Source organism: Gambusia affinis, linkage group LG21 (assembly GCF_019740435.1).
Source record: "Gambusia affinis linkage group LG21, SWU_Gaff_1.0, whole genome shotgun sequence".
NCBI classification, from domain to species: Eukaryota; Metazoa; Chordata; class Actinopteri; order Cyprinodontiformes; family Poeciliidae; genus Gambusia; species Gambusia affinis.
The window spans coordinates 14,193,156-14,208,507 of NC_057888.1; the positions used below are offsets into that span (position 1 = coordinate 14,193,156).

The window sequence follows — 15,352 nt, forward strand, 5'->3', positions numbered from 1 at the left end:
GGTCCATCACAACCGGTCTGTAACAATATTACCTACCCCCCTTCAATCGAATGTTATCTGTCAATTGAAAGGGTTTTCAGGACCTAAGGCACTGATCTAGCTGTCAAGATAACCGACCCACAAAACCCGTCTGATGACTGCGGCCCTCAAGGGGTTGGGCAGGAGCAGAAAGCTGCGATCTCGAGATCAACTGACTACTATAGAGCAAGGTTTTGAGCTAATGTTAGCGAGCTAGTGAGTTATCTTTAAGCGATACCGCAGTAAAGACAGGGTTGGCAAACTGCTATTAGTAGCATCAAGATGAGCTAACGCTACTTACTCAGTGGTCCTCCAGGTCCCAGCACCTGGTCTTTGGCAGGTGGAGTGCCGCTTTGTCGCTCGAAGTTGCCAGGGTTGGAGAAATAATCCCTTAGCCGCGGAAGCTCCCTGCCTGCTTCCAGCAGTTCAGTGTGAAACTCCAGGGCCGTAAGAATGTACTGGTCCCGCAATAGCTGAGCAGCGATAACATCCACAGAAACCCGCGTCTCCACAACACCTGCCATAGCGGATATGGCCGCGGCCGAAACCGACATGCCCTCACCACTGGGGCTTGTCCGGTTGCTAGACAGCAGCAGTGTCGGAGGTTCGGCATCTGCAGGCGGAGAGAAGGGATTGCCTGGCGGTGGACCTGGCGCCCCCTCGCTCGGGCTTCTTTCTGTGTCCACCGTCTCATTGGGACGTCGTTCTGCTTCTTCCTCAGAATCACTGACATCAAATGGGTTGACCGACGCCATTTTTCCAATATATATTTTTATATATAAATAAATATATATATATATATTAAATCCAGGCAGGCTAGGCTAATCAGAGAGCCGTCTTCCTGAATGGATGCTGATGTGTATGGCTGGGGGGGGGAGAAAGAATGCGACATAACGATTGGCTAAATCTTGGAGACGTCTTCTTAAAGCCCGCCCTTTTAATGGATTGCTGAAAAATGATTGGATATTTCCGAGGTAGCTGGGCAGGGCATGATTGTTAGTTGACAGCTCATGCTAGCTAATGCCATGTTAAAAATGGAAAATACTACTTATGTAAATAAAGATGTTTATTTTTCTGCTCGTCAAGTGCTTAAACAAATACAAAAATTACGAGCTAATAATTGTTGTACCGTCTTAATTTAGAAAACCTGCTGAAATTAAATTATTTATCTTTGAACTACATTACCCACAATGCAAGTTCGGGCACATGCGTTAAGAGTCAACGCCAAAGTCACAACAAGGAAGTAAATTCTCGTGCTGCCTGTATTTCTTGTAGTAATCTTGTTACAAAGAGGGATCGTTGGTTTTGTAAAAGCATCGACTTAAAGATTACGTGATCTTGTTTCGAAACAGCAGCTTTAATCAGCCTGATTCTTTGGATATGTTTCGGTGGCTCATTTACGAAGATAAAATGTAAGGAAACAACATTTGTTTTGAATGGGGAATTTTTTTTTATCCCCCTTATATTATCCAAAGCACTCCTTACAGCACTTTATGTCAGGATCAAGTTGACGTTATATACAGGTAAGACTTATAACTCCACTTTCTCACATCTAGCAGATTTTCTAGTACACATGAAATATGAAGAAAAAACTATAACCATTAAAATGCCACAAAATCTTTGGGTTTTTAATATGTTTGACGTTTGGCAGATTGGCTAGTGGCATATGGTGAACGGATTAGTCCTTTTACTAAGCCTTTCTGTAGCAGATACATTGACTTAGTCAGTCTAATTGTAAAGCTGATATTTGAAAACTTTATTTTTAGCTCACTATATTTTCTATATATACATTCAATATAATCGTTACCTCTAGCTTTCTGTTTTTATGCTTTTTCACTTTCCTCCATATCAGGAAACCTCCACATTGCTCTGTAAGGGCAGGGCAGTCTTCAATCAAAATGAAGATGATCACCTTTTTCCTGATAGGACTAACAGTCCATGTAGTTTTCTTCCTATCCATCTTTGACATCTACTTCACATCTCCTTTGGTCCACGGCATGACACCCCAGTCCACGCCGCTGGCACCCCCTGCCTCCAGACTGGTGTTAGTTGTGGCTGATGGCCTCAGAGCTGATAGTCTCTTCACGCTGCTTCCCAACAACTCAAGTAGAACTCCATTCCTAAGGTTGGTAAACTGATTAGGCAATGAAGTTGAACACACTTTGTTTTTATTTTCTTTAAATAGACCTAAACTTATTTTTACCATCAGGACCATAATAGAGGAGACTGGTACGTGGGGTGTCTCTCATACACGTGTACCTACTGAGTCTCGGCCTGGTCATGTTGCTTTGATCGCAGGCTTCTATGAAGATGTCAGTGCAGTTGCTAAAGGTAGGTGTTTGCTGGGATTTTCCAAGAATACATCTTTCTAGGATTTTTGCATCATCTCTTTATGAGAGTCATTAACATTTTCTTTGCATATTTTCAGGTTGGAAGGAGAATCCAGTAGAGTTTGATTCAGTGTTTAATGAGAGCAGAAGCACCTGGTGCTGGGGGAGCCCAGATATCCTCCCAATGTTTGCCAAAGGTAGTCAACATGTTCCCACTCAGGGTGAAAAAATATGAAATACAACTTTATTATTTATCAAGTCAGAATAAGTAAAAGGAAAAGAGAAAGCTGAGCATGGAAAAAAGCAATTGAGTATCCATAATTTATTTGTTATCCTTTCACTTATAATATGCAATTTCTTTATATTGACTTAAATGTAGATGACATTTTATAACTTTGATATATTAAGTATGCAAGTTTTTTTTGAACTCATTGATCATTTTGGGCCTTGAGTAAATGCACACAAAATCATAAATCTGTTTAATTTTTCTTTTTTCCCCCCTGCTTTGTTTAGATAGAAAAAACACAACACAAGCTAGGGTTTAGGGAATGATTATTGATTTTAAATTAGAATATTGTATTTTGAAATGGCTTTTTTTTGTGAATATTTGTGTGAATCAATTGCAAAAATGATAATTTATTGCTATGAACACAATGAACCATTAACCTCTCAAGAAAAAAAAATACTTAGAACAATAACAATAATAATGACAAATCTATTATTGTTTATTTTCACATAATCTCGAAATGTTTCTCTTCATTTTCTGGTAAGCAATAACATTGCTCATTTGCTTCTGTGGGTTTTTTTTTTAGGTGCAACTGGTGACCATGTTTATACCCACACATACCCAGCAGAGGAAGAGGATTTTGCTTCCAAAGATGCATCCAGGCTGGACACCTGGGTTTTCACTCAAGTCAAGGTACGGTTGTTGAAATATTGATAGGAAAGATAACTGCTGCAATTTATATATCTATGCCAACATATTAAGTCTGCAAATTTAGATTTTTTTTTAAGTATGTACAGAGACAAGACATCTCATGGGGCTGAAATGTTCATGGTATTTTGTTTGAATAATAATAATAATAACAGCTTCTATGCTCTTTAGATAAGACAGAGTCTGTATGACAGTGCTGTTCTTGATATCAATTAGAAGTCTAGCAGTCTTAGAATAACTGTGTTTATGTTTAAACTTTGTGACAGTCCTTCTTTCAAGCCGCAAAGACTAACTCCACTCTAAAAGCCTCTCTGCTTGAGGATAAAAACATCTTCTTTCTGCATTTGCTTGGCATTGACACTAATGGACATGCTCACAGACCAATGTCACAGTAAGTAGGTTACATTGAGTTGGGATGTTTCTCTTCTGGCTTTTGGGATTAAATTTACTGAACTTTAATTGCATATTCTTACAAATTAACAGTCCTTTGTGGGGCATTATTTTTTTCTTGCTTTTTGTGTTTTCTACAGGGAATACCTGGATAATATTGCCCTGGTAGACACTGGTGTAGATGAGGTTGTGTCTTTGATAGAGGACTTCTTTGGCCATGATGGGAGAACTGCCTATGTGTTTACCTCTGATCATGGCATGACAAACTGGGGTAAGAGTTTTGTACAGGTTTAGTTTTGATGTCTGCAACATAAGTAAGAAGAATAGGTATTTATCTACGACAGTTTTCCTCTTCTAGGTTCCCACGGTGCAGGCCATCCTTCTGAAACGCTCACACCATTAGTGGTGTGGGGAGCTGGAGTTAACAAGGCCCAGAGAGTCACTGAATCCCAGCCATATGAGGACGGATATTTAAAAGGTATATTAAAGTTATCAGTTTTTGAAAATGTATGCTTGATTTCATAGAAGCCATTGTTTTTCTTTCCTTTCCAGATTGGAACTTGGAGCATATTCGTAGAGCTGATGTAAATCAGGTGAGAAGAATGCAAAAAATATATTACTGTTGCATGCATACCCCTTGAACTCCTTACATTACAACCACAGACTTTATTGGGGTGTTATGTTATGTTGTAGACCAGTACAAGTTAGCACATGGTTGTAAAGTGAAATAAAAATGATAAAAGAAAATGTGTCCACATAAATGTGTCTATAAATGAGACCACTGCCCTTTACTCTGTTATTTATAAATAAAATCCAGTGTCTTTAGAAGTCGTAAGACCACCTGTGTGTAATTCAATCTCAGTAAAAGGCTGTTCTGTGAAAGCTTTAGAGGTATTATGGAGAACATTAGGAAACAAAGAGCATCATGAAGACCAAGGAACACAAGAGACAAGTCAGTTTGAGGAGAAATTGAGAGCAGGCTTTAGATTAGACTTTAATTTTCTTTTAAGTTTATTTATTGGAAAAAAAAAAATATATATATATATATATATGATGTATACTCTAAAAAAAAGCATCCAGCCTACAATTAAATAGAAATATGAACACATTCCAATGTAGCATTACATTCAATGCTAATCCAAGCTGCAAATGTAAAACAGCATAGTAACAACTGCGAACCTAATGTGTCATTACTGTCTAACTAAACTACAAAGCAGGGGAAGGAAAACATTAATAAGAGAAGCATCCATCAGCAAAACTAACAGTGCTCATCGACCTGGTAGACCAAAGATTTGCAGCTGTAACAACATTAAAAGAGAGCTCTACAAAATGTCGATTCGGGAGACCAAATACAAATGCACACTACCATTTTCAGATTTTTATTTAAAGCAAAGCTTTGTGCTGATCTGTCTGACAAAATTAGAATTTGTAGAAATAATTATTGTAATTTGATAAGGTCAAGTTGTGTAAACGGTTTTGCAAGTTTGTTTTGTTTATTTATTTATTTTCTATTACAGGCTGATATTGCTCCACTCATGGCTTCACTCCTTGGCTTGCCCATTCCAGTTAACTCTGTTGTAAGTCTGTGGATAATCATAATAATGATAAAATAGATCAAATTTTGCACATACATCTTCAGTGCATTACCTAGCTTGCCTGAAAGAGAATCGTCTGCTTATACTTAAACAAATAGTAATATAATGTAATGTTGAACTACTCTAGTTCCGATTGTGAGACGCAAAATACATGGTTTCGTATGTGTGTGTTTCCAGGGTGTGATGCCTCTCCTCTACCTTAACAACAGTGACCAGTTCAAAGCTGAAAGCATGTACACTAATGCCATCCAAGTATTGGAGCAGTTCAAGGTATCACAGCATGCATTTCTGCTGTATACTAACTGCCATGTCACAAAATATGAGACTTTTGTAATACTGTCATTGATACACAGTAATTACACAAAGGTTGTATTATTATTTTTTTTTTCTTCCTTCAATAGATGAAAATGATCCAGAAAAAAGAGACAACCTTACCTTTTCTGTTCACACCATTCCAGTGAGTACAATACACAAAGCATTACCAGTAATGCATTACAAGTGAGCTTGTTTTTATCATAAGTTAAGCAGGTCAGTAATTTGATGTTGTTTTTTTCCCCCCAGACTCCTGACTGAATCAAAGCAAGCAGAATTCACTCACAGGGCCCGGATACTGATACAGTTGGAAAAGTATAATGATGCTGTAAGTATTAGAGAATTGATTAAACTATGTTTAAATTTAATCAGGGAATATTAAATGGACATCAAAATAGTGTACAGGTTTAGTTTGGATGTTTTATCCCTTTGAAAACTAAAAACTGCTGTGAAACCCATAACTGTGTTTTCTTTTTTGTCAAAAATTGTGTGGTAATATTATAGTTTTTTTCCTCCTTTACGCAATCACTCCATTTGATTCCCGTATAATTTCCATCTCTTGTCAGATCTCTCTGTGCCAGTCTCTGATATCCCTGTCTTTAGAGGGCCTGGTCTACTACCACACCTACGACAGGTTCTTCCTGGGTTGCAGTGTGGTGCTGGGATTCATAGGCTGGACGTCATATGTCATCTTGGTTATACTGAGGACTCACGCCAGTCTCATTCGTTATCCCAACCTTGCTAAACAGGTGGGGATAGCAGAGTCCTCTCACAAAAAGAGGTTTACAACGCTTGCCTTTCTTGTTAAACTGGTATTGCACTTGTGTGTTGCGTGTGTGTGTGCAGAATCCCAATCAGAATTTGGCCAGGTTTTGTGTTGCTGTGGCTGTGGTGATCACTCTGTTCCTGCTTATCCAAAGAAGTCCTATTACATACTATATATACTGCTTGCTGCCAGTTCCTGTGTGGTACACTGCTTTAAAAGAGTAAGTAAGACATTTAAAAAGAAATGTAAATAGATTAGTGTTTGTACCTTTCATGATGTAAGTGTAAATTGTGCAACGTTTCTGTATGCACTCATACTGTAAAATATAAATGCACTCATACATATTTATTTAGGTGTCATTTAGTTCCTTTGAGGTTGTGGGGTTTTTTTTCCTCTAGCTTCTGCAAATGGCGAAGAATGTTTTAATTTTCTGCCTCTTCTTCTTGACAAATGAAATATTTTCTTCCTATTTAGGTCTGGAGCTCTGTCAGATCTGATCCGATCAGCTCCCTCTCTGCCACTCTGGAAATGTTTGGGCTATTTTGTGCTGGTTGCATTTGGGATTGAGTTGCTCGTAAGTCTCTTCAGTCCAACCCAGATCTGTTCAATTCAACTTGTAATTAGTGCGCGGGAGGTTTTGTATGCAGTCTGACAACAGTCCTATCTTGGATCACTGTCATCTGCTGCCCCCAGGTGGTGAGTTTCTTTCATCGCTCCATGCTGACTGTAGGCCTGGCTTTCCTTTCGCTGTGGCCACTCCTTTCGGGACTTTTTGGCAAAGCCAAGGTAACTAGAGGATCATATTTGTGAGGATCAATGAAAGTTAGTGATTAGATCATGAAATACTGACACTGTTCAGGATTTTTTTTTTCAAGAATGATAAACAAATGTTCAAACAAATATAGCAACAACATGAAGTTGGTTGTGAAGTTGTTTGCAAGTTCAGAATGTTGTCATTATAATGTTGAAACTAAAACCAATCCTACATTTTTAGTTTTCCACACACACACACACAAAAAAAGCACCATTTTACAGCGGAGAATATTATGGATTTTGTTTTTCCAGGATATACAGAGCTGTATATCCTGGAAAGACATCCATTGATGTGGAAAAATAAAATGAGCGTCTCTCCATTACGATATGTTTTGAAGTAGACGTAAACAGACAGAGTAGCTAGAAAAGCCTTTTGTTTCTTGGAGTTTACACATTTACATACCAGGAAAAGCCAAATATAATCTGGTCTTTCCCTGGTTCTAAAATTATTCATATCTAACTCCAAGTTTCCAATTTATTTATTAAACTGAAATGGAAGTCTTGTGGGCAGTATATTAATCAAACCTCTGCTTTAATTCAAAAGATTTTGAAGAACAATTGCTGTTATTCAAATACACACAGTCATTTTATAATGATCAAGTGTGATCATCTAAATAAAACTAATTTGCTGACATGTAACACAAATATGTGCATTAACAAAATGCCAAGGCTAGAAATTATCAGCAATGACCGCAGAGAAGCATTTCTTGTTGCTCAACAAATATGGTAATGATTGCAAGTTTATTTCCAAACAATTTTATGTCCAACATTCAGCAGTAACAAAACAAATTGTAACTGGAAAACATTTGAGGCATTTCCCAATTTTTCTGAAAGTGGACATTTCAGCTGATTCAGATTGTGATGTTTTGAAAAGACGCCACATCTTAGACTTTACTGGCTTCAGTTAACGTAACATACAACATAGCCAACAATACATTTAGAAGAAAAAAAAACCAAAACAAGTATGGCAGCAAAAACTACTCCATTTCTGGAATAATGTTCTTTACATAGATAAGATGAGAGTAGAGACATTTGTTCTTAATTCACTCCTCCATGTGTGGTGAATTTGAAACCCAAGATATTACCACAAACACCTCGCAGCACCACTTTGCACCATGCAAACACTGAGCCAACAAGGAGCCTCTCTTTATGTCAAAGTTTTCTGTAGTGATATTCGAGACCATGTGTCAGACAGACAAAGCTTAGAGAAAACTTTCTTCGAACAGAAAAGTAACCTGAAACGTCTCAACAACTCTGTTCCAAAATGCACGAAAAGATCTTACTTAAAAGAACATGTGAACCTTTTAAAAGCATTTCATACTTTTAGTCACTCTGAACTGGAAAACTATTAATACCTCAGTTCTTGTAGAAATACAGAAGTCTGACGTTTCAGTTTTCTAAAGTCCAAATTGTGCGTACTAATTTTTGCAGCAATTTTTTTTGTGCAAGTTTGTTAAATAAAATTTGACTGTCTGCTTAATTCACCACTGTTTGTGGTTGTTGGCTGTTTTCCTGTGTAGCTTCGCTCAGTGAGCTGGTTTCTTGGCTGCCTGTGCTTGGCTGTTTTCCCCCTGATGCCCGTTGTGGGCAGAGAGCCTAATCTACATCTGGTGTGAGTACTTCCTTTATTTGCTTACATTTATTAAAACATTTACCACTGCATCCTACTATCTTCCTACTCAGAAATGAAATGTTATCACATGCAGACATTTGTTTTTTGTCTTTCTAGTTCTTTCAATTTCTGAAATGAAACATTTACAATGCTTTTGACAGGTCACAATAAAAAACAAAAAAAACAACCTAAAAAACCAAGTAGGATCGTCTTTGTTTTGTATTTAAAGATATAAGATAAGGTGGCCAAAGATTATTACTCAATTTTCTTAGTGAAGTTGTGTAAGGATAACTTCTTTAAAACTAAGCGAAAAGCAAGTGAAAATGTATTAACTTCCCTCTTCCCAGGTATGAAAAATGCATCGTCATTTTAAGTAGAAGTTGGGGGTGGAAGTCGGGGGAAATTATTGCAACGATGCTCTTTCCTCTATAAACATTTTTTTTAAATCTTATTAGCTTTAGTTAGCATTGAATTCAAATATTCCAATATATCTTCTGAAACACAGAAAAAATAACTCAACATGTGTTCAAATTCAGGTGAAAACCCCATTTTAAGGATTTTAAGAGATTATTATTATTAATGCAGATATTTTTGAGGCAACCTGCACAGAGTTTAGCAGGATCTCTTGACTCTCTTCCGTAACACCTTTGGTTTTCAAAAACAAACAAAAGAAAGTTTGAAGCGTAACCAGTAGAAAGATTTTTTAGGCATAATTTCTAGCTCCTGATCCCCTGATTCACAGTAAAAGTTTTCTACTGCATCCATATGCTTAAATAAGGCTGCGTACCCTAAAGGGTAAATGCAATAAAGCTTAGTTTATATTTCTTCAGTACCTGTGCAGGCCTGCTTACTCTCTTCACTTCGGCCTGTTACCTCTGGTCATCATGGCGGAGGACACCGCTGCACACAAGCGACAGATGGCAATTTTTCAGTCAGGTAATTGTTTGCTTTTCCAGGTTTGGGTGTTATTTTTTTTCTTCTCAACAATTGCTAAGAGATGTATTACTTGTCAACCCTAACAGATGATCCATGTGGCCGTGTGTTTGTGTGTACCATCGCTCACACATTCCAGCCTGCAACAGAAACAAGGCCTGCCCTTTCTAAATCAGATCATCAGCTGGAGCACATTAGGTTGGTGGATGAAAGACTTTTCTCAATGTCGCAGAAAAATGCACTGAAAGTTATTTAAAATGTATGTTCTGACTGGAAACAGTGATCTGACACGCAACACTATGTATGCGGTCTATCTTTTTTTCAGCATCTTCTATATTTGTTCCTCTTTTGAGCTCAACGCGTCTTTTTCACCGACTCCTCAGCATATTTTTGTCTCTCACATCCACTTACTTGCTTCTCAGTACTGGGTATGGCAAGATCATTTTCAATTGAGTTGTTAATTTGTAGCTTTACAGCTTCAGAAAATCTGCCGAGTACAAATATTATTTCTGTTCTTTCCTACTTAGGTCAGAGGCCTTGTTCCCTCCTGTTTTATCTTGGTTGATGTTTGTATGGATCAACATTGAACAGGAGGCCTTACTCGCTCAGGGTGACTCCAGAAGACAAGAGGTAGCATTAGAATACAAGTTACAATGACAAAAATTTGGGGGTGTGGGCTTTTTATTATTATTTGTGAAAATATAAAAGACTATAACATTTAATTGTTTTTTTTAACTCTCTCTTACACATTGAATCAGACCAAAGCTTTCCTACTTTAGTCAATGGTTGACCTATTATGACAACTTGTTCAAACATTTAGCACAGACGTACAGTGCTATGTAACACATTTTGATCCAGATATCACCAGGTGTTGAAAATCAGGCAAAAGCTGAGAATTGTACATAATCACTTGCAGAATGTACAACAGCATTTGCAACTTACTCAAAAGAACAAGACAACTGCTTTTTTGATGTGCACAAGTGACGATTTGATTAGTTTTGAGAATTTCTATTCTGATCTGACAAATGCACTAAAGCGACTGAGAAAAACTACAATCAAAGAAAGCTTAACCTCTGGCTTCCCCTGGTGTGTGTTGAACATAAATAATTGCTGCAATCAGTTTTCCATCGGTTACCAATGGAGGATGAATCAAGATGAATGTGGTTTAACAATTTCAATTTAAAGCAACTGCTGAAAGACCAGCAACTTGTAAACTTTAAGCTTTAAAATATCTTAGCACTGGTGTGCATGCGCCCAATAAATATGCTAATAATCATAATCATAGTCCATCTTTCAGGTGATCCACCCAATCTTTAAAATATGAAAGCTCTAGAATTACAATATTATCCAGTTTAAAATAAAGTTAATGTTGCCTCAAGCTTTTCACCGATATTTCTTCTTTCTTCGGTGGAAGTATATTCACTATATTCTCACAACATGTGATACATCGCATTAATTCTGTTTGTTTACATGTAAAAAGGCCGACCTTTTTACATGTAAACAAACAGAATTAATGCAATGTATTGCATGTTGTGAGAATATGGTGAATATAGTTTGAAGTCAGGTAAGTGACCTTTCTGGTGGGAGATATTTTATCAGGTTTTTACTCAGTTGATCATTGCACCAAACGCAAATTGCTCATTAAAAATTGCCCAGAAGTGGTTTCTAATTGTGTTCCTTTGTTTTCAGCTGTCTACAATTGATTTCTCAGCCAACATTGACATTACCAAAATCCGACAGCTGAAGCTGGATGACATCAGAAGATCATATTTTTTCGTATCCTTTGTATACTGTAATTGTTTGCAATTAAACCACAAGAACTAACTGAGCTAGTAAATTGAGGTGCTTTATTCTCAGAGGATTGTTAAAGGTAACCCTCATTAGCTTAGATAACCTTTGTAGAATTTTAGCTGAGCCCTTATGTGTCTAAAAATAGTTAAATAATGTGTTACATTCACATTACTTCAGTTTTTTCCCTATTATTTCTTCAGGTATTTTTTATAATAACAGCTTTCTTTGGCACAGGGAACATAGCATCCATTAACAGGTAGGATAACATTTGTGTTTTTGAATGTACTTTTCTGTACTTATTTTTGTTACAAATGACATGACACTTGAATGGGATAGCTGTAGGTGTTGCAGTTTTAGTGAATCTCTCTTGTGTCCTTATTCTCATTAATGGTTGCTTTATTAATGATGCCCTCTATTTAAATCGATCATTTAAATAGAGGAAGCAGAGTAGTGAGCTGTGAAAATATATTTCCGTTTATGACGTACTTTGGTTTGTTTAGCGAAACTAGCGTCTAAAGGTTTTGAACCAAGACATTTTCTGTGACACCAAAAGGATTACAGAAATGTAAAGTCTAAAAGCAACATATTAATGGTCTGCTGTTCTTCTCAATACTGGTTCTTTTTTAATGTTTCTGGTTTTGTCAGTAGTTACTGATGCTTCCTCTTTTTGCTGTTATCTAGTTTTGACCCAGCCTCCGTTTATTGTTTCCTCACTGTTTTCAACCCGTTTATCATGGGAGGGCTCATGATGTGGAAGGTAGGTTACTCTAGGTGTTTGTCATGTCATGTTGTGTGAATAACTTCATAATATTGTTCATTCCTCTTTACATTTCACCCATTAAAATGTAAAGAGAAATTCCCTTCAATGTATAGACAAACATGAAGTAGGATATCTTTGTGAAGCAGAGAGTAAAAGATTGAATGTGTTTTTTTTTTGGGTTTTTTTTACATAACAATCTGAAAAGAGTGATATGCACTCTTTTCAGCCCCACTGAGTCATTGCTGTGTGGCATTTTTCCCCCTTTATTGCAATTACAACTGCAAATCTTTTGGAGCATGTTTCATAGAGCTTTACATATTTTAAGGCTACATTTCTTTTTCACCCCATTTTCCTTCAGACAGAGCTCAACCTCAGTCAGATTGATTGGAGAGTATTTGAGGACACCAATTTTCAAACCAAGGATTATTTTTGATCTGCACTGCATGGCTGCTTTAATTAATGCTCGCTTGTTGTCAGTTTAAGCAGACAGGCATGCTTGGGTTGGTCTGCAGGTGTCTTGTACGTCCATTGTCAGATTATGGATTGAACTGTTCACTACATCGATGGTAGGAGTTTCCTCTTCAAGCGATTGGTTGCCAATTCAATTTCTTTTCCATGTAGTGGAGCAAGAAGCTTCAACCACTTTGCCTGCTGGTATTAATTAGAAGGGCAGATGATGCAATATAGCAGCCTCGCTTCTGTCAGACTCCCCCACCCAGGCTACGATCCTATAGCTTCCCATCATCAGTGTGTGAATGTGTGCGCCAATGAAAATGACTGATTTTATGTTGATTGTCTTTGATTAAGTTTCTTTAAATTGTCTTTTTTCCTCTCAGGTTATTATTCCATTTATCATAGTAATGTGTACCTTTGAGACCATCCAAGTTGCAACACAGCTCTCATCAAGAAGGTAATTTGATCTGACGGCTGTATTTGACATTTGTGCATGTTCAATTTTTCAACATGAACAATTTTTTATTCTGTTAAGAAATACACAATACAAATTGTATCAATGTCGTTCCTGCAGCACACGGATATTGTTGCAAATTTTGGTTCTTGTTCATGTTTTCTTTCCATTTGATTTTTTTTTTCATATCCTCTTCCTTTCCAGTTTGTTCCTCATTGTCCTGGTTATATCTGATGTCATGGCACTGGTAAATTACTTGAAATAATATCAATTGCATATAAATTGACTTATGTGCAATTTAATTCACAGTCTTAAAAGCCTTATTGGCTCAATTCCTTTTCTGATTAATGTAGAATTTATGTGAACAGTACATGGTAAATGTTTAACTTCCTTGTCCTCAGCATTTCTTCTTCCTGGTGCAAGACTATGGAAGCTGGTTGGATATTGGCACAAGGTAAGTCCCAGTTTGTGTCGATAAAACACCAGCTACTCATTACATATTTGCACAGATTGTTTCTACCTCTTCTTTGTGGTTTGTGACCTGCGATACACAGATCTACCTAAAAACACAATTTCTATATTTTTTGTGTGCTACAGCATTAGTCACTACGTGATAGTGATGTCGATGACGATCTTCCTGATGCTGCTCAGTGTGGTCACACACGTTCTCACCTCAAAAAGACTCATCCTGTGGAACAGATCGAAGATGCACTTTCCTTAAATAAAAATATTTATGCCATCCAGTGTTGTAGGTTGTGTATGCCAAATATTTTGTATTTATTCTGTGTAGATATGCTTAATGTAGTTTTTATATAAATGCATAGGATGTGGAATGTACCCTCAAGAGCTCAAGAATCAATTTTGCCAAGCCCTGTTTTTAGACCACCCTCTAAACACCCAGTGATTTTTTTTTTTTTTTCAGGTATAACTGTAAATTAAATAAGAAATAATTGGACATATGTGTTTTGAATATTTAACTATAAATTAACCATTTAAAAAAACTTTGGATTTGTGATTTTAAAGTTTAACGCAAACTTGTGTTAAGGTAAATGGAATTTAATAAAGGGAAAATATGCTTTTACCTGTTGTTATATATTCACTAATAAAATTGGAACCAGGAGCTGATTTGTCTGTTTACTAGCTGATTTATACGAGATACAATGAGACAGTAATAGGAACATGTTGCATCAGACCTGTAGCCTTTACTAATATGTTTGGGGTATGTTAGCCAAAATAGACCTTTTTGAGTTTTATTCCATGTTATTATGTCATTTTGTATGAGGGAATCACAGACATACTCGGATTGTTGCCTTAATGCACTCATGCATTTGTAAGAAATTCTTAAATTTCAAAGGTGTCTTAATGTTTGCTCATGATCTGCCTTGATGCCGTACAGTCATCAGCTATGAATATGAGGCAAAGTAAAGTTTATTTCATGTCACATTTTTGATATATACTTCATTTTAATATCAAGTGAAGGTAACATACTACCTTGATTGTGTTATAAAATTGCACCATGTGTCTGGAAAATACACAATACCCCCGCTTAAGGAGAAACATTAGAAATTTATCTTAAAAAAAAAAAATAAAATAAAAAAAAAATGCTGATCTAACTTAATTCTGCAGGAGAAATGTTTAAACTCCACTTATTTACAGACAAAGGCAAAAACAGCTTGCATTATATACTGAGCAAATTAGCAGCAAACGTGCAGGAAGTTTAAGTTCGAAACCATAATTTTCCACAGGGACATTATTTTTAGTAAATTTTTTTTTAATCACTATAGATCCTATCTAAGCCTAAGCTGCTACTTTTATGGTAGATCAACACAACATAATCAGTTTAAAAATACTTTATTATGTTAATTTAAAAACTCATTATATAAGTGCCTAAAACCCAGTATTCCTATTTTTCACATTATAGCGTGGCAGGACCAGATGTAATAATGAAAAAATAAATTCCCAATTAACAGTATAACGTCAACATATTGAGGCAATTCAATCCTTGCAGATTCATAAAGATCCTCTGCATAGTGTAGCGTGACACAGCGTATGTGAGCAATATGTGGCATTAAATTGGAATGGCATTAAACATAAAAATATCTAAAACTGGCACCCTCATTTAGTTGTTGATCAAGATGGACATGCCATCAGATGCATGGATATTGGAGTTATTACCAGTAGGTGATAAATG

General features: G+C 36.6%; 2 protein-coding genes across 9 annotated transcripts in view; one reads left to right on the forward strand and one right to left on the reverse strand.

Annotated features, from left to right (window-relative positions):
* The window catches only part of relch (RAB11 binding and LisH domain, coiled-coil and HEAT repeat containing), a 32,403-nt gene extending 31,527 nt beyond the window's left edge, over positions 1-876 (reverse strand). For all 8 annotated transcript variants that reach the window (XR_006369531.1, XM_044105332.1, XM_044105331.1 and 5 more), the window contains exon 1: positions 320-876. Coding sequence is in view for 7 of the 8 variants with exons in the window: in XM_044105332.1 (XP_043961267.1) it covers positions 320-773 (454 nt within the window). In the remaining variant the exon portion in view is untranslated. The remainder of the gene's footprint in view (positions 1-319) is intronic.
* A 353-nt stretch (positions 877-1,229) lies between these two features.
* pign (phosphatidylinositol glycan anchor biosynthesis, class N) lies at positions 1,230-14,281 on the forward strand. The gene is made up of 29 exons (XM_044105333.1): positions 1,230-1,541; positions 1,871-2,143; positions 2,228-2,349; positions 2,447-2,545; positions 3,161-3,267; positions 3,549-3,673; positions 3,813-3,943; positions 4,031-4,150; positions 4,225-4,265; positions 5,190-5,249; positions 5,445-5,537; positions 5,669-5,724; positions 5,829-5,907; positions 6,146-6,328; positions 6,426-6,565; positions 6,820-6,919; positions 7,039-7,131; positions 8,679-8,770; positions 9,601-9,706; positions 9,793-9,901; positions 10,029-10,131; positions 10,231-10,333; positions 11,393-11,479; positions 11,695-11,750; positions 12,176-12,251; positions 13,091-13,164; positions 13,366-13,408; positions 13,563-13,615; positions 13,759-14,281. The coding sequence occupies exons 2-29, from the start codon at positions 1,917-1,919 to the stop codon at positions 13,880-13,882; spliced, it is 2,802 nt and encodes a 933-aa protein (XP_043961268.1). The 5' UTR covers positions 1,230-1,541; positions 1,871-1,916; the 3' UTR covers positions 13,883-14,281.
* The last annotated feature ends 1,071 nt before the right edge of the window (positions 14,282-15,352 follow it).

Bases quoted from the DNA above. Each gene is read 5' to 3' on its own strand.
- pign (XM_044105333.1), top strand. From the start codon at position 1,917: ATGAAGATGATCACCTTTTTCCTGATAGGACTAACAGTCCATGTAGTT. The intron at 4,266-5,189 runs GTGAGAAGAATG...TTTCTATTACAG, and splicing joins GTAGAGCTGATGTAAATCAG to GCTGATATTGCTCCACTCAT. The intron at 5,725-5,828 runs GTGAGTACAATA...TTTTCCCCCCAG, and splicing joins TTTCTGTTCACACCATTCCA to ACTCCTGACTGAATCAAAGC.